Source organism: Pristiophorus japonicus, chromosome 10, assembly GCF_044704955.1.
Source record: "Pristiophorus japonicus isolate sPriJap1 chromosome 10, sPriJap1.hap1, whole genome shotgun sequence".
Taxonomy (NCBI): Eukaryota; Metazoa; Chordata; class Chondrichthyes; family Pristiophoridae; genus Pristiophorus; species Pristiophorus japonicus.
This window is the reverse complement of record NC_091986.1, coordinates 100,587,980-100,607,838: the sequence shown is the minus strand read 5'-3', so window position 1 is coordinate 100,607,838 and position 19,859 is coordinate 100,587,980. Positions and strand designations below refer to the sequence as shown.

Here is a 19,859-nt window from a genome sequence, read left to right as displayed (position 1 = left end):
ATTTCAAGTGCTGAAAATGTTGTGACCCCAATGGTAGGTGAGAAAGAGGAAGGCAGCCTTGCTGAAGACGCAGCTTCACTTGATCATTCACCAGCTCAGAGACTGGCATGTGCACTTTAGAGGGTAGGTTAGAGGAGTGGTCTTTCCATAGTGAATCACTGGGTACAATCATGCAGAATCTAGGGCAGGGGATAGGATGGCACTGGTGTCAGCTCATCAGAGGGCGAAATTGCTGCAGAGGAGTCAGATGCTGACCTTGAATGCCCAAATTACCGATGAAAGCCAATGGGCATACATCAGGAAATGCTAAATGCACTTGCACACAATGGATGAGGGCATGAAGGAATCCAACTCCAAGTTGTGTTAGGGCTTCGTGCATAGCATGAAGACCATTTGTCAATCACTGAGCGAGTGGTCAGCTCCATGAACATGGCAGTTGGGCCCACAATGAAGTCTTTGGTGGCCAGCTCAGACAGCTTCCATGGCAACTCAGACTGCTACCATCTTGGCAGACTCCAACATCAACAGGGGCTTCCGGAGCTTCACATCATTCCTGCATTCTGTGCTGAATGTGGAGGCGCAGCCCCAGTAGAGTGGTATTGGTTCCATGGGAACCTGTTGCCCTCTCAGGATGATGGCATGCGTGTGTCCCCACCACACACTCTGCCAGTGCACTTGTCTGTGTCACACAGCCAGCTGGACCAGAGTTCCTTAGTCCACGCCAAAATGCTGTAGTCCAGCCCTCAAGGCCCAGAATTACTCGAGGTCATCCACCACAGCAACCTGAATTGTTCTGAATGGAAACTCAGCAGCCTCCTACCTCCCAAGCTGTAGCCACTGGGAATACACTTGGGAATACAAGGATATGTAAATGAGCTCACAGGACTAACATCAAGAGTTTGCACAAGGGTGATTCTTAATTCAGCAAATTAATTATGCAATTATAAACTGAACTGCAGTAAAGATTCTTTTTTCTGGATGTGATGATGTAGTTATAGGTCAAATGAGGGAAAGAGCCACGAGGCTGGACTGCAGGAAGGCAGTCAGATGGTGGTTGTGAAGACGGCGGTTATAAAGGTTGTGGGACTGTAGGTGTTTTGGGAAGGGGAGAGATGATTCAAGTGAAGCACTCTTGTATTAGTTGTTCTCTAAGAGCTATTGCAACGAGGGTTTAGAGGTCTTTGTGGCTCCTGCTCTTCCTCCTCTTCATGCTGCTCCCCTTCCTCCTTCAGCCCTAAAGACAAACCTACTTACCAGACCCCCCATGAATGAAATAAAATATTTCCAATAAAGACAAGCACTCCAGCACAAAGTTGTTCCCAGAACTCTCAAAGTCATTAGTGAATGGAGAAAATGGCCAAAAAAAGTTCCGAAGTTGAAAAGCACAAACCAACAACTAACCTGTATGGAGGAGATGGGCCCTTTAAATAGTGCTCCTGCAGGGTCCTTGCTGACCTTAGCGGCCTGATTTGTTAGGCGTGTTTATCATGTGACGAGCCAGGTGCTGGGGCAGACCAATTTCATTAAAGGGTCCTACAACCAGCATAGGACTCATACAATATTATAATTAGCTTTTTGCATCCTTCTGGCTACCTACAAGCTGCCTGATTCAATATCTTCTACCACAGGACAAGTGCGCATGCGGCACACTGGACCCCCGTTACACATCTGAAAAGCGGATGCGGCGCAATTCAATTTCTAGGCCATTCTGTCTTGAAACCACATTAAACAATTAAAATATCTATGACCGTGTGTTTCTAAAAACAGACATCATGACAGGCCATAAAGCCACACAGTGAAACATAGCAGGCATAATCGTGACATTTCAGTGGATATGAAATATATTTAGGATTCTCAGTTTAATGAGTCATTGGAATCATCCACAATGTATTACATATTGCAGTTCCCAGTTTCTCATTACTTTCACTTGACTCGATATTCATTAAATGTGGGATATTAGCAAATATGTAACAATTTCCATTAGCTTGTCACACTGTAAATACTATTATAACCTGCACACAGAAAATGGTACCCCACAAACATCTTCCAGTGCTAAAATGTAAATACTTTAGGGCTTTCACCGGCCACAACAAAACTCAAACTCAAGTAATTTCCCAACTTTGCAGCCAAAGGTTAGAGAAAGTGGACTCAAATATCATTAACTAAAATAGAATCAATTACACAATGAAGACTAATAGAACTTTGAAATTATAGATCCCATCACAGACATACATACATGATTTGAACTATTTTCAAAAGGTCAAAAAAACTTCCAACAACTTGCAAGTGACTACACATTAAATAAAGTAATTCAATATTAAAGGCCTTTACCATTCTATTATACTCTGCAATTGGATCATAAACCTTCCAGCCATCCTCTGGAAATATTTCACTGTAGTCATATGCAAATAATGTCTGGAAAAATATAAAAAGAATGTCAGATAAAGAGTGACACAGTTACAATTTGGCCTACAGTTCTCGATGAGCAAACTGCTGTTTAAATTCATTTTGCCTACAAATTACTACAGTTTTGTTCTGTCCTCTCATGTTTTACTGTCCTACTATATTAACTCGGAACAATCTTCATAGATCATAGGCAGCTCAATAGTTCCTGCTGGAAGTCAATCAAATCAGAGATGTGCCAGGTAAAGTGCCACCTTTCTTATCATTCAAGCTTTCAATGGACAGTTTTCACTGGTTCTCAACATAGCACTGTAACAGCAGTTCCATGTCAGACATAGGAAATCAATAGTAAACAATCTTGCTTCACATTCTGTTAGGGAAAAAAAGAGACATTGGTGGCCGCAGTGTTGCCTTCAGCCAAGGTAATCTAGTGCTTCTGGAAAGAATCATGGTGACAGACAGAAAGACGGAAAGGAAGCCAAGAGAAAATAAACAGGAGAACTTTCTTTCCCCATTCCTCGCACAAAAACCCACCAATAATTAACTTATATTATCCTTCGACAAGTGAACTCGAGTCTCGTGTGTTGAGATTGCACCAAGGCTCTCAGATCCTGGTAAGATTTTGATTACATTTTTTTCCCTGTATATCCAATCGATGCATTCCAGTTATGTTGTAGTTAAATAGCCCTATCTCTTCTTAGTGCATCTCTCCCTTGATGGACAATAGGACCACAGACAATAGTTGAGATCAGACTTCGATGGGACAGGTGGAAAAAACGAGACAAGAATGCAGGATTTTGAAGGCGAAGGGAGTGGAAACAAATTAACAGCATGATTGAGCATTTTAATTGCCAAAATGAATGGCTCTGCATGTCTCATTTTCAAAACTATATACTTCCTAAAAAAAAATTAAAAAGGATATGTAGAAATGGAATAAAAATATTGCATTTCCTAACTTTTCCATCTTCTTTTCACATGCAACATAATGTTGAGCTTTTTTCATTCAATCCTGGAATCATGTTGGACAGCAATGCTTTGTTTACAGTTTAATTACATCTTACAATCTGTGAAATGTACCACTGGAACATTCCCAAATCCATTGCCAACTGTGATGCTGATGGCATAGATTAGACAAAATTGGTTAGGGTCTACAGGGAAATGTGGCAAATTTACACCCAACACAAACAAATATTAGCCTGGATTTTGCAGCCAGTGATAAAGAAACGGTGCTCGCCATTCACTATGCTTAGAGCTGCCCACAGACTTTTTACAGACTTTTGTCATCGGGCATCTGATCCAGTGCAGCGCTCTCTACAGAGGATCTATGGCATGTGCGAGCAGGAAAATCAACAGCGTGATTCTTCATTCAATCAGACTGAAGAATCCTCACTGAGACAGTCGGAGTCTAAACCAGGAAGTATAAATTAGAATATTTAATTCATTGTAAAATCATGTACAGAAAGCAAAATGAAATGGAGAGGGAAAGATGGAAGAGAGATGAGACAGAAAGAAAAAGTAAATTTAAAAATGTTTTAAAATCTCCAACAATTATTAAATTCTGAAGGAATGAGATTCCACACTTGTAAAATTACATTTTCAGTGCCAGAGAGGTTGTTTGGCAGTATTTAAGACTTATCATGCAATTAAAAATCCCTGTACACCTGAATGCACCAACCCTAACTTCTTCTGGCATATTCAGTGGGTAACGACAGTAACTTCACACCCTTACATATATGTTAATGCTGAGTCTCTAAGCGAGGTACCGGTGTAGCGATGCTGCTGATGGAGCAAGACAAATCGGACAGCAACTTTCTGTGTTCTGCATTTAACTGTGCAAGTGCAGACACCGGAAGTTGCTGTCCGATTTACACCATAATAACGGAAAATCCAAGATGTTGGAATCAAAATGCTTATGCAGCTTCATAGAATAAGTCATTTCTCATGTCAGTGTCTTAATATGAAAGTTGGTCCAACAACATTAAATCTCAGTTAAGATCTGAGAAATATGATCATAAGCATTAGTAACAGTAGGTTTAGATATTCATTTAACATTGCAGGGAGGAGGGCATCAAATCTAAAAATTCCAAGTGTAATTTGTGCAGAGACCGGCAGCACTAAAAATGCTCAGCTTATTTTGCATAAGTTGTTCATTCCTCTTGTATTGTTACTGATGTGTGTTGAATTTGTGCACTCATCAACTTAGGGGGATGGTCAATACTGGAGTAAAATTATTTCAGTTCCAACACCAAGCTTTCCAGTTCATGCACAGCAAGTAAAGTTTCCTTTACTTGGTCTCAACGTGCCTCGATTTCCAACTCCAGAAAAGCATCCCATCTCTGTGGATTTTTCTATTTCTTCGTTCAGTCATCATTATAATCTGAGTGGTATTACCATATTTGTGGTAATTTGTAGATAGTTTTGTCGTGTAAGACTGCACCCATCAGCAACTACCCAAACTAATTTCATACAAGTCCCTTAGTCAGTAAAGCAAGGATACCTAATCCTATTAGTATTGGTTAGATTTGAAGCAAGTCCGAGCGATGCAAGAAAAGTGCTATTTCCCACTTGGCAGCCTAATCTTCATCATTACTATATTTATCAGTCGTAAGTATTAATGCTTGTTATTTATATACCAATAATAACGATGTTGGTTTAAGTTAGCTCGAAATCTAATCCTGGAAAAAAAGCAACCCAAACATCTATTTTCTATGTTTCTATGTATCATGAATTACCTTTTTAGGTTGGTTTTCGATCATCATTCTTCGCTCATTTCACAGGTCAATATAGTTACAAATACACCTGTCCAAATTACATGTTCATGCTGCCAAAGTACCCCACTAGGGCTTTGCATTTAGTAGTTTATATTCTAGAACAATGGGCTCAAAATTGGTCCACCCCTTTTTTCAGCGCACTAACCAGAGATGCGCCGACTTTGTGGGCTGAAAAGGGCGGCGATAAAATGTCTCCCGATTCTGGCCGCTGTGTGCCTCTTCCGGGGCTTGGCGCGGCGTGGTCAGTCGATTGGGGGAGCTAGGGCTCTGCGCCAGAAACAGTGCCGGCAGCTCTCCACATGCCCGTTGGGAGTGTGCGCACATGCGCAGTAGCTCCTGCCCCCAGCCTCGGTGTGCGTGCCACTGCGTGTTACCTGATGCGTCCCGCCCCTATCCCAGACCGAGTGGCCTCCCGCACAGGCTGGCCCGCTGCCTTCCCGGGGTAGAAGGCCCCAAAAAGCAGGTTGGTGCAGGGCCCAAGCAGGGGCAGGGGTGGGAGAAAATTCTGAACCGCAGGGTGGGCTCGATCACCGACCTCATGGGGTAGGGGGTTCTGATCCCCGACCTTTAGGGAAGATCTGATCCCCAGACGTGTCCGATCTCTGACCCCAGGTGCTGTTCTGATCCTGGAGGGTCTGATCCCCGACCCTGGGAGATAGGGTTGTTTGTAAGGGGTAGGCTGATGGTGGGTGAACTTAGGCGGCTGGGAGAATATAAGAACATAAGAATTACAAGGAGGTAATTCTATTTTTTATTTGGATATTTTGAAAAAAAATTATGTAAATATGTTTTGCCTCTTTACTTTTTATTTTTGTAATTTAAGCTTCCATGAATGCTTCTGTTGTATAGTAAATTAACTTTGCGAAGTTTATCATATGATGTCCTGTATAGCTGTTTGATCCTATTCACATTCTTTAGTCAAGTCATTAACTTCTGCCTCCGATGTCCCTACCTGCGCTGATTTCTTAACTCTCCGCAAGGCTTTCTGTGCGGCCACAAGTGACCACATACGCTGACCTAAGTTAGTTTGGAGTAACTATTAGCTGTCCAAAGTGACTTAAATGGACAAAATGGGCATAGGTGGCTGGTAACACCCCCTTTTGAAAAAAGCTAAACTAAACTAAAAAAATCCAAACTAACTCACTTACACTGGCGCAAATTGAATGTGCAAAATGGGGATTTTTAAGATACTCCAGATAAATCAAGTTGCTCAAAAAAAAAGAGCAACTCCTGGGCAATTGTGAGCCCAATAGAACTAACCAGTACAAATTTTAGTACAAAATTTAATTTGCAACTGTGCTAAAATATGCCCCATTTTTCACTATTACTTTCTTTTCATGCCACAAATAATCATGACAGAGCAAATTCTTAGCAACTCAAAAATTACATTTCACAGCAAAATCTCCTTTGCATTAGATCACATATACTGTGTTTTTGAAAGCATGCAAAGACAACTATGGACTAAATATGAGCAATACCAAGTTATTGGATATGGGAAATGCATATTTCATTAAGTTCTCAAAGATGGATCGTCTGGTATGTCCTTCTTGTTTATGCGCAAATCGTATGGTCCGAATATCCTGCAAATGCAAATACAGATTATTGGATTGTGGAAATGCTGTTACTGAACAGTAGAAAGAAGATTCTTAAAAATGGACATTTCTTTCCGATTGCTCAATAAAAATTAAAACTGTACTGTTCTGTAATGTTTTATGTATTTTAAAAAGTTAGCAAAAATGCAATTATTTTGCAAACTCCATGGAACATTTATGCTCACACTTACATTCATGTATAAAAGATGCAATATCACAGAAATATTAGTGTATTCTTTCTTCATGCCATTTTTAATAAGCAACTTTACTGTTAAATATCCCCTTCTTACACATCATTCTCCAAGCAACTCATTCCAAGCAATGCTATTCTTGAATTTACTGGAAATATAGTCAGAGAATACCTCAGGGTGGCTTCTCTCATTTTTCCTTGCTTCAGAAACCACATCATCTCTTTTCTATGCACCCCCAAGATAATAGGGCCAACAACAGGAGAACCACCAAGTCAAAAATTACAAATGAATGTCAACCTGCACCTTGCTAATGTGTGCGCTGAATCACAATGTAACATACCACAATACCATGACTGACACTTTCATTTTCAAAATGTTGCATTACTTGATATTACAAAAAATGGTGGATAAGTTAATAATTAAAATCAAAGTTGCTTGACCCTACCAACATTTTAATTTTTGTTGTAATACTAATTGTCTACCCCAAAAATAACAATTTCAAATCAGTTTATTAACTATTACAATGATATCGTTTTCTCAATTTAAAGTGTTTAGTATTCATGGATTAGCAAACGCATATTAAAATTATAATGGCCCAGAATTTGCGGCCAATGACGAAGTGACAGCGATCGCCGTTGAAAGAAAATCTTGGATTTATATAGCCTTTCACGATCACCAGACGTCTCAAAGCACTTTACAGCCAATGAAGTACTTTTGGATTGTAGTCAATGTTGTAATGTGGGAAATGCGGCAGCCAATTTGCGCACAAGCAAGCTCCCAGAAACAGGAATGCGATAACGACCAGATAATCTTATTATATTGATTGAGGGATAAATATTGGCCAGGACACCAGGGATAACTCCCCTGCTCTTCTTCAAATTAGTGCAAGGTGATCTTTTATGTCCGCTTGAGAGAGCAGACGGGGTCTCAGTTTAACGTCTCATCTGAAAGACAGCACCTCTAATAGTGCAGCACTACCTCAGCACTGCACTGGAGAGTCAGCTTAGCTTTTTGTGTGCTCAAGTCCCTGGAGTGGGACTTGAAGACACAAAAACCATGCCAAAAATCACAGGAATATGGGAAGGGAGGACCTTGAGACAATCACTATCACTAGGGGGGGTAGTGCTGGACAGGCTAATGGGACTCAAGGTAGACAAGTCCCCTGGTCCTGATGAAATGCATCCCAGGGTATTAAAAGAGATGGCGGAAGTTATAGCAGATGCATTCGTTATAATCTACCAAAATTCTCTGGACTCTGGGGAGGTACCAGCGGATTGGAAAGCAGCTAATGTAACGCCTCTGTTTAAAAAAAAAGGGGGCAGACAAAAGGCAGGTAACTATAGGCCAGTTAGTTTAACATCTGTAGTGGGGAAAATGCTTGAAACTATCATTAAGGAAGAAATAGCGAGACATCTAGATAGGAATAGTGCAATCAAGCAGACGCAACATGGATTTATGAAGGGGAAATCATGTTTAACTAATTTACTGGAATTCTTTGAGGATATAACGAGCATGGTGGATAGAGGTGTACCGATGGATGTGGTGTATTTAGATTTCCAAAAGGTATTCGATAAGGTGCCACATAAAAGGTTACTGCAGAAGATAAAGGTTCGCGGAGTCAGAGGAAATGTATTAGCATGGATAGAGAATTGGCTGGCTAACAGAAAGCAGAAAGTCAGGATATAAATGGGTCCTTTTCGGGTTGGAAATCGGAGGTTAGTGGTATGCCAGAGGGATCGGTGCTGGGACCACAACTGTTTACAATATACATAGATGATCTGGAAGAGGGGACAGAGTGTAGTGTAACAAAATTTGCAGTGTAACAAAGATTAGTGGGAAAGCAGGTTGTGTAGAGGACACAGAGAGGCTGCAAAGAGATTTAGATAGGTTAAGCGAATGGGCTAAGGTTTGGCAAATGGAATACAATGTCGGAAAGTGTGAGGTCATCCACCTTGGAAAAAAAACAGTAAAAGGGAATATTATTTGAATGGGAAGAAATTACAACATGCTGCGGTGCAGAGGGACCTGGGGGTCCTTGTGCGTGAATCCCAAAAAGTTAGTTTGCAGGTACAGCAGGTAATCAGGAAGGCGAATGGAATGTTGGCCTTCATTGCGAGAGGGATGGAGTACAAAAGCAGGGAGGTCCTGCTGCAACTGTATAGGGTATTGGTGAGGCCGCACCTGGAGTACTGCGTGCAGTTTTGGTCACCTTACTTAAGGAAGGATATACTAGCTTTGGAAGGGGTACAGAGACGATTCACTCGGCTGATTCCGGAGATGAGGGGGTTACCTTATGATGATAGATTGAGTAGACTGGGTCTTTACTCGTTGGAGTTCAGAAGGATGAGGGGTGATCTTATAGAAACATTTAAAATAATGAAAGGGATAGACAAGATAGAGGCAGGGAGGTTGTTTCCACAGGTCGGGGAGACTAGAACTAGGGGGCACAGCCTCAAAATACGGGGGAGCCAATTTAAAACCGAGTTGAGATGGAATTTCTTCTCCCAGAGGGTTGTGAATCTGTGGAATTCTCTGCCCAAGTAAGCAGTTGAGGCTAGCTCATTGAATGTATTCAAGTCACGGATAGATAGATTTTTAACCAATAAGGGAATTAAGGATTACGGGGAACGGGCGGGTAAGTGGAGCTGAGTCCACGGCCAGATCAGCCATGATCTTGTTGAATGGCGGAGCAGGCTCGAGGGGCTAGATGGCCTACTCCTGTTCCTAATTCTTATGTTCTTATGTTCTAACTTTCTGACTCAGAGGTGAGAGTGCTTCCCACTGAGCCACAGCTGACCATGAAGAAAGCTGCCCATAAAGATCTCGTGATCTCTGTGGCAAAAACTTTAGGCTTCTCAATGTTAAATTGATTGTAGCGTTGTCAAAAGGGCAGCAGTGACATAATCAAACTGTCTAAGCAGCCAATCACAGAGGAATTCTCAACGGCAGCAAACCAGAAAATAAAAAGCACTGATTCAATTCACGTAAAAAAAAATTACAGAGAGCGAAATAACCATTGGAACATGCACACGGGGTTAAGGTAGAAGTTGAAATATCATAAACTTTAAAATATATATTTTTTATTTAAAAATCGTCATTTTCTATCATAAATGGAGACAGTTGACATGTAATAAATATAAAATGTGTTTTTCAGGGCCAGAACTGTTGTTCAGCAGTCAATAAGCCGTTAAAACTCCAGTTACACCTTTTCTAACAAGGCTTAACTTTTAAAGGGGTGTTTAATAGTGCAATTAGATCGGAAACGCTTACGTTTTTGTCAGTTCAACTGATTTTACTGATTGATGGCTATGGAGAGTTCCATGGCGCAACCTGTTACGTAGCAGTGAACGACTGACCGCAACTTCAGGATTTCCACGTTTATCTACGCATGGGCTAAACCCTGAAGTTACTTTCAGTTTCAGAGGGGTAATGATGGTGAACGCTGAAAGTTGGCCATCATTAGTTTTTCATTATAGCTTTAAGTTGTTGCTGCATCTTAAGAGCATTAACCTGACTTATTTTGCTTCACGAGGTGTATTTCATGCATAATCTGTTTTTATTTCTTTGACTCTTAGCCATTGAACTCGCCCTCCCCTTTGCACTTGGTTCAGTCCAAGAAGCTGCTTTTATATTGGTTTCTTGCCATTTCTTGACGTGGCTCTTGTGTAGCCAGCAGCAATTGCAAGGTAAACATGCTGGATCTGCCAAGGCTGGTAGCTGGGATACTGGTTTAAAAATAATTAAATTGGTTCTCCCCAATAGCTGGCCTTAGTGCCTCGGTGGCTGGCCCTGGTTAAAGGCACTATATAAATACAAGTTGTTGCTGCTGTTGTTGCCACCAGCTCCAGGAGAACCATACGTTAGCAGCCAGCAAGAAAGCAACATAGCAGCAGCTGTAGAAGGAACTTGTTTATTTTCCGATACCTAAATGGAAGGATCCAAGTCAAAATTTTATTAATTAGACAATCATGTTGCATTCCAAATGCCGATGGCCCTATTATGTATTCCCAGCAAATTCTGTTTTATTAATTTACATCATTTACAGTTTGCTTCCTCCCTAGTCAGCAGATCTCCCTCTGCACTAGTGGTGATGTTAATTAGAGTGCGTGCCGATATGGCTTCATTACAATGGGGTTAAAAGGACAGCTCCGCTACCTCGGCCCTCGCAGAGGGACTTGTCTAACCATACAAGTGGTGTCCAATGGTAAGAACCTGAATTGACAGCGATACCAAGACTGTGCATATGCAGAGACTATTGCACTTGTCTCAATACACAGGGGAGACTACTAATGTTTAAATCATAAACATCACAAGTTTCCCCTGTATAATGATGGGACAAACCAACTGGCAGACCCCCTGAAATCTTCTCGTGGACCCTTTATGGGGCGCAGACCCACAGTTGAGAACTCCTGAAATACATTCACTGGTGAGGCACAAAAATGCACGTTATGGAGTAGCGATTTAATCAAAAACAAATGTTAAATTAACCTACCCAACAATTATTATTGCACAATACCTACAGAATAATTAGTTAAAGCAGATAATGTAAAAACCAAAAAATAGTAAACTCACCAACATTGTCAACTCAAGTACTAACCTTACAGAAGATTTCAAGACCATAAGAGTTCTCCCCTCGGCTGGATGCCCCACCAATCTTTTCAACACGGCTGATCACGCCCAGGGGAACATCAAGAACAAAAGGTGGGTCCTACATAAATGATAAGAAACTGCAATTAGGAGTACTTGAACAAAGCCACTTCAACTTTAAACGGGTGAATAATAAAAACACTATACAATAATGAAGGGGCAAAATTTAGATAAATTATCATGCACAAAACACCAATAATTTAAGAGTATGAAACCATCAGATCATTCTTTTATCTTGAGGGATGTGCAGATTATTTAGGAATTTAAATAAGACACCAAAATGTAGAGTTGTTGAGCCACTCTTAAACAACAACTTGTATTTATATAGCGCCTTTAACATAGGAAAACGTCCCAAGATGCTTCACAGGATGTTTTAAGACAAAACAAATCAATTTGACACCGAGCCAGGTAAGAAATTATGGCAGATGACCAAAAAGCTTGGTCAAAGAGGTAGGTTTTAAGGAGCGTCTTAAAGGAGGAAAGAGAGATAGAGAGGCGGAGAGGTTTAGGGAAGGAGTTCCAGAGCTTAGGGCGCAGGCAGCTGAAGGCACGGCCACCAATGGTTGAGCAGTTATAATCAGGGATGTTCAAGAGGGCAGACATCTCGGAGGGTTGTGAGGCTGAAGGAGATTATAGAGATAGCGAGGGGTGAGGTCATGAAAGGATTTGTAAACAAGGATGAAAATTTTGAAGTCAAGGCGTTGCTTAACCGGGAGCCAATGTAGGTCGGCGAGCACAGAGGTGATGGGTGAGTGGGACTTGGTGCGAGTTAGGAAACGGGCTGCCGAGTTTTGGATGACCTCAAGTTTGCATAGGGTAGAATGTGGGAGGCCAGCCAGGAGCGTGTTGGAGTAGTCAATTTAGAGACCATGGAGAGGTCAAGAGAAATAGTGGTGAGGTAGAGCTAGGTTTACCTTTGTCAGTCACAAAGGATGTCATTTGTGACTTTGATGAGAGCCATTTCGGTACTTTGGCAGGGGCGGAAACCAGATTGAAGGAATTCAAACATGGGAGTTCTGGGAAAGATGGGCACGGATTTGGGAGGCGACAACACGTTCAGGGAGGTTGGAGATAGGGCGATTGGAGATGGGGCAGTAGCTTGCAAGCACAGTAGGGGTCAAGAGTTGGTGTTTTTGAGGAGAGGGTTGATGACGGCAGATTTGAAGGAGGACAGTACCCGGAGAGGGAACCGTTAACAATGTCAGCTAACATGGGAGCCAGAAAAGGAAGTTGGGTGGTCAGCAGTTTAATGGGAATAGGGTCAAAGGAGCAGGAAGTGGGTCTTATGGACAAGATGAGCGTGGAGAGGTCAAGAGGGGAGATCAGAGAGAAACTGGAGAGAAATGTGAGTTCTGGGCTCGGGTAGGGGGGGGACCTCAGAGGACATTTGGCCCGGTAGGCTAGGGGAAAGAAGGGAACTGGCAGAGGCAGCTGATTGGATGGTCTCAATCTTTGAGACAAAGAAGTCCATGAGCTCCTCACACTTCTTGTTGGAGGGGAGTGTGATGGAGACAGGGGAGAGGGGAGAGGGGTTTAAGAAGACGGTTAGCAGTAGAGAATAGTAGCCGGAGGTTATCTTTGCATTCCAGAATGATCCTGGAATAGTGAGCAGTTTTGGCAAACAAGAGTAGGACCCGATAATGCTTCATGTGGTCCAGCCAGATCTGATGGTGAATGGCTAAACCAGTTGTGCGCCACGTCCATTCAAGTCTATTTCCCTTGGACTTGAGGGAGCAAAGATGAGGGCCTTCTTCATATTCTGAGGAATATGAAAAGCATATTTCAGAGGTTATTCATAAATTGCAATTAGAATGATTTATGGTTGCATTCTCTCAAAAACAGAATAACTAGCTAAAAAAGAGCTAGATAGGACTGGAGCAGATCAGTAAACTGCAACACAATTTTCAACTATACATTATTCTTCTTTTTTGTTTTTTTGACAAATTCTAAACAAATTTCCCAAATTTTTAAATTGAAAAGTCGAGCAAAAGCTCTGAAGACTAATGAGCATATTTTGTTATTATTAACAATAATAATAAGATCCATTGGCAGACATAGAGGCAGGAAATGAGAAAGTCAAATTTAGCAGTGAGCACAGGCAGGCTGAGCAAAAGTGTTGGCAATCATCAGTATTTCAGGAGAAATAGCACAAGTTTAATTCTCAGCAGGAGTAACTGACAATTGTAGAGTAATTAAATAAAACACACTTGAGTTAAGGAACAGGAGATGATTAGTTGCTGATGGGCAGAGAAGGAGAAATTGCTGCAGGAAGGAGTAGATCTGCTCCATTTTAGATGCATGTGTGAGGTTCTTTTCGACTTAGCGCAGCAAACACGGCGCACCCTCTTTGGCATTCAGTTCTACCATTCAATGAGATCATGGCTGATCTGTAACCTAACTCCATATACCCGCCTTTGGCCTATATCCCTTCATACCTTTAGTTAACAAAATGCCATCAATCTCTGATTTAAAATTAACAATTGATCTAGCATCAAATGCTGTTTGCGGAAGTGAGTTCCAAATTTCTACTACCCTTTGTATGTAGAAGTGTTTACTAATTTCACTCCTGAAAGGTCTGGCTCTAAGACTATGCCCCCTAGTTCTAGAATCTCCAATCAGTGGAAATAGTTTCTCTCTATCTATCTTTTCTGCTCCCCATAATAATTTGAAAACTCCCTCCAAGGCCAATATATCCTTCCTACGGTGTGATGCCCAGAACTGCTCATAGTACTCCAGGTGTGGTCTAACTCGGGTTTTGTATAGCTACGGTATAACTTCTACCCCCTTGTATTCTACTCCTCTAGATATAAAGGCCAGCATTCCATTAACCTTTTTGATTATTTTCTGTACCCATTCATGACATTTTAATGATCTATGTACCTGGACCAAGTTTCTTTGGACCTCCACTGCTTTTAGCTTTTCACAGTCAGTATAAACAGGCGATATTGGACATAGGGCTGTACATAACTAGAGCAAAGCTAGAGAATGCCTTAAAACCGAGGTCTGGTACCATCCTTCTCTGATTATTCTTTCTCTTCTCTCGTCCCCACCCCTTCTGCCCTTACTCACTCACACACACTAAGGAAAATTACCAAAACACATACTATTAGCAATGTAAGCTCTGTTTCAGTGATACATTTTAGCTACCATTTTAACACTTCTCATTTCTACAGGTGTCCCTGAAGAACAAGCCACAGGCCCAGCAGCACCCATGAAACTAGCACCATTCACTTCACTGTGGCAAACACCTGTATCAATGGTCCACCATGATGAATTTTGTGTGCCAGTTTATAGTGGACACGCCAGATGAAGTACAGGATAGAAATATACCGAAGCAGGTAATGGAGGCGGGGCAAAAACAGAAACCTGCTGGCCAGATCACATTCTTCCTTAGCTGCTGAGCCCTCACATGCATCTCATGGGTGCTGCCTTTAAAAGGAGGATGCTATCTGATCGACATCTTCTGCAGTCATCAGAGGATGTACCAAGCACCTTGCAAGGTCTGAAACAAGTATGCAAGAGTCCACTAAATCTATCTGTAAAGTCCACCAGGCAGTATAATACAATTCCATCATCTGCAATAGAGCCCTAGTAACAGAGGTCCCATCTGCAGTCCCCATATCTCTCAAGAATATTCAAACTGCTGCTGTTCTTGGGTTCCAATGTACAAGAGGTAGTCTTGTCCAGATTCAACATACGGATGAATCAGATGGAGAGCCATTATGTTGGGTTTCACTGCCCTCATTGCTGCTACAGAACTGCTTCCACACAGATCAATGGGGATGATGAGGAAGTGCCTGTTAGCAGAGGCTTACCTAGAGAAGACACACAAGGCTGTCACCTCTCAGGACAATGCCACATCTAACCTCTCCAATCAACCCACTCGAATAACATTAGATGTGTCAGAAAACAAGCAGAACCAGGCAGTCACTGCAGCATTGAACATAGCTGAGCCTTGACCCAGGTCCCTTCAATCCAAAAAGGCTCCCATTGACAGTTAGCAGCCAGCGACCTCACTTACTCTTACCATTGAGGGAGTCCCAAGTTAGGTTTAAGAAAACAGAAAACATACATTCTCATCAAGGGAAAGCACCTGGGCAAGAAACACTAGGCATTAGTAACACAAATCACCAATAGGATTTCAACTGTGCCGAGACTTTTCTGGGATGGTGTGGAACAGTAGAAAAAAGGAATGAGATCCATGATAATGGAGATATTCGAGGCATTTAGTCACTGCACTATGCACATGTGGAAAAGAGATTTCATGCATTTGGCAGATGGGGGAGCTTTGGTGAAGCTTTCGGCAACAAGGGCTTGCCATATGGTTCTTGCTGCTTGTAAAGGTGATTCACCAGAAATCTCTTTTGGCTCCTGGTATTCACCTTGTTCTGCTCTTGGTTATGCTTGGGTGTCTTTCTCCTCCTCCCCTTGCTCTATGCTTATGCCTCTTTACATGGCAAAGTTGTGCAGCATGTAACAAACTACGATGATCTTGGAGACTGTGGCAGGGCTTATTATGACACCAGTATACTATTTTCAGGCATCTGAAGCATGCTTCTAAATGTGCATAGCAAATTCAATAATGATCTTGGTGACTAGATACACCTCATGATATCTGTGCTGAACTGATTTTTGTAGATGTCTCAATGGCATCTTGAGCCAGGGCTGTCGCGGACCACTTAAGTCCCCTAGTAATAATCCATGCTGGCTGCCTTCACCTTTAAATAATCCTGGCACTATTGCTTTAAAATAAAGTTATTAGGGTTGCTACCTGGAAAGCAGGCATTTACTTGCATGAACCTGTTTTGATGGTCACAGATGGCATACACAGTGAATGGCTTGACAACTGATTCCAGAATATGGCATAATTCTATCACTGCTTCACTCGGTAAGTGAAGCCTGCAACAACCTTTTTCCTCAGACATTTCAAAATATAACTGCCTCTACATGGGTATATTTTCATGGGCAAGGGTAGTTTGCCTCTGTTGCTATCTAGCCTGCCTCCCATCCTAACTTTCTTCCTCCAAGTAAAACAAAAATAGAGAAATTTCCATTTTCAAAATTACAATTCCAACAACTAAAAATCTGCAGCCAAACTTTGACAAAAGCCTCCAAAAATAACAATGTATAAAATAGCAGTGAGTGAAAGTAACAAGATGACAAGAACAATGTGGATGAGGAAAGCCATTCGGTGCATCTTTGCTCATTCTTCTAGGAGGGCCCGACAGTCCTTTAAGGATTCCAGTGCATTTGGTGCCATTACCCTACCTGGAAATCCATTTCATGTTTTTGTGCGAAGAATTCCAACATCAATCCTAAATTTGCATTTTACCTCTTGTCCTGCTTTCATGGTTTAATTTGAAGTAGGTTTCAGTATTTACCTTTCTCAAACCATATCCTATCTTCTATTCCTCCAAGTTCACTCTTCAGTCACTTCATTTCAAGAATGAAAAGCCCAAGTTTCTCCCGTCTCTCCTGATTAACTCATTCCTCTCATCCTACGAATCAGTCTTGCAGCTCTTCTCATCATATCTCTAAAGCTGCAATGTCTTCCTCTTGTCTGGGTGATCATAACTGGACGCAACACTCAAGGTGTGCTCTGGTTAGACCATTATAAGGTTTCAGCATGACTTCCTCTGACTGCGTTTTCTGGTTCGTCACTATATAGTTCAACTTTGCTGATTGGTGCTTCACAATGATTTAGCATATTGAGCGTTGCATCTACTCGATCCCTCTCAATTCCATCCTTAAAACTATTGCTTCTTCATTAAATATTTATGTCATATCCACTTTTACTATATATGTGCAGTACTTTTACTTGTCTGTATTAATCAACTGCTATTCTGCAACTTCAATGTTTTGTCTAATTCAGTGTTGTCTAATATGTTAGCCACTAGCCAAATATGGCTAACTGGAAATCTAGATATGGCTCATTGCATTCTAGATTAGTTCATAAAAATGAGTAATCAATACCATCATTGGACATGTGATCTCAATACTCATTCGCATGACATCTCAATACCCATTCTGCATGCATGTGTAAATTTTGTGTGTTTGTTGATAAAATGGGAAGACAAAAAGCAGAATGTGCAAGTGTTTTTTTAAATATTGCGAGTGCTTTACTTCCTGGAGTACGGAATGGTGATAGCTGTTTGTTAAGTAAATGTACATGTGAAGTACATTTACCTATATTTTGTGTGTATGTAAGGCATTTAAAAAAAACTATTAGCGCATATGGCTAAAACAGTGTAGCCACAACCACATCCATGGCTAGTCAGCACATTCTATTGGACAACACTGACCTAACTCATTACATTATTTCTGAACTGTCTTCTCAGAATCAACTGTCGCTCCCTAGTTTGGTATCATCTGCAAATTTGACCAATATACATCGAGTTTCTGAATCTAAGTATTACAATTAAGAATTAAGAACTAAGAATTAGAAACAGTATGGGTTCCAAAACTGATCCCAGGGGCACCCCACTTCCATCATCATAGGCAGTCCCTCGGAATCGAGGAAGACTTGTTTCCACTCTTAGTGAGTTCTTAGATGGCTGAACAGTCCAATACGAGAGCCAGAGACTGTCACAGGTGGGACAGATAGTCGTTGAGGGAAGGGGTGGGTGGGACAGGTTTGCCGCATGCTCTTTCTGCTGCCTGCGCTTGATTTCTGCATGCTTTCGGCAATGAGACTCGAGGTACTCAGCACCCTCCCGGATGCACTTCCTCCACTTAGGGCGGTCTTTGGCCAGGGACTTCCAGGTGTCAGTGGGGATGTCACATTTTATCAGGGAGGCTTTGAGGGTGTCCATGTAAGGCTTCCGCTGCCCACCTTTGGCTCGTTTGCCGTGAAGGAGTTCCGAGTAGAGCACTTGCTTTGGGAATCTCGTGTCCGGCATGCGAACTATGTGGCCTGCTCAGCAGAGCTGATCAAGTGTGGTCAGTGCTTCAATGCTCGGAATGTTGGCCTGGTCGAGGACGCTAATTGTTGGTGCGTCTGTCCTCCCAGGGAATTTGTAGGATCTTGCGGAGACATCGTTGGTGGTATTTCTCCAACAACTTGAGATGTCTACTGTACATGGTCCGTGTCTCTGAGCCATTCAAGAGGGCGGATATTACTACAGCCCTGTAGACCATGAGTTTTGGTGGCAGTTTTGAGGGCCTGGTTTTCAAACACTCTTTTCCTCAGGCAGCCGAAAGCTGCACTGGCGGCGGTGTTGGATCTCGTCGTCAATGCCTGCTCTTGTTGATAGGAGGCTCCCGAGATATGGGAAGTGGTCCACGTTGTCCAGGGCCGCGCCGTGGATATTGATGACTGGGGGACAGTGCTGTGCAGCGAGGACAGGCTGGTGGAGGACCTTTGTCTTGCAGATGTTTAGCGTAAGGACCACGCTTTCGTACGCCTCAGTAAATGCGTCGACTATGTCCTGGAGTTCAGCCCCTTTATGTGCACAGACACAGGTGTCATCCGCGTACTGTAGCTTGACGACAGAGGTTGGGGTGGTCTTGGACATGGCCTGGAGACAGCGAAGGTTGAACAGGTTCGCACTGGTTCTGTAGTTTAGTTTCACTCCAGCGGGGAGCATGCTGACTGTGAGGTAGAGCACGGCGGCGAGGAAGATTGAGGAGGGTTGGGACGATGATGCAGACCTGTTTGGCACCAGTCCAGACATGGATTGGGTTCTTATGGATCCGTAGGTAAGGATCGCGGCCTGCATGTCGTCATGGAGCAGGCAGAGGATGGTGACGAACTTTTGGGGGCATCCAAAACGGAGGAGGATGCTCCATAGACCCTCATGGTTGAGTGTGTCAAAGGCCTTTGTAAGGTCGAAGAAGGCCATGTATAAGGTCTGGCGCAGTTCCCTGCATTTTTCCTGTAGCTGTCTCGCTGCAAAAATCATGTCCGTTGTGCCCCGGAGGGGCGAAATCCGTACTGCGACTCCGGGAGGAGCTCCTCGGCCACAGGAAGAAGACGGTTGAGGAGGACTCTAGCAACGACTTTCCCAGTGGCTGATAGCAGGGAGATTCCTCTGTAGTTGCTGCAGTCGGACTTGTCCCCTTTTTTAAAAAAGGTGGTCACGATCACTGCATCTCTGAGATCTCCCGGCATGCTTTTCTCCCTCCAGATGAGAGAGATGACGTCATGTATTCACGCCAACAGTGTCTCACCACCATACTTCAATGTCTCAGCAGGGATTCCAGCCGCACCCGTAGCTTTGTTGTTTTTAAGCTGTCTTATGGCTTTTTCTACCTCG

The 19,859-nt window shown here is 42.5% G+C and overlaps 1 protein-coding gene across 4 annotated transcripts in view; it reads right to left on the bottom strand.

Moving 5' to 3' along the window:
* The window catches only part of mtmr2 (myotubularin related protein 2), a 168,486-nt gene that overhangs the window by 63,485 nt on the left and 85,142 nt on the right, over window positions 1–19,859 (bottom strand). For all 4 annotated transcript variants that reach the window (XM_070891948.1, XM_070891949.1, XM_070891950.1 and 1 more), the window contains exons 5-7: window positions 11,555–11,665; window positions 6,653–6,754; window positions 2,332–2,415 (exon numbers count right to left, since the gene is read on the bottom strand). In XM_070891948.1, the coding sequence (XP_070748049.1) occupies window positions 2,332–2,415; window positions 6,653–6,754; window positions 11,555–11,665 (297 nt within the window). The remainder of the gene's footprint in view (window positions 1–2,331; window positions 2,416–6,652; window positions 6,755–11,554; window positions 11,666–19,859) is intronic.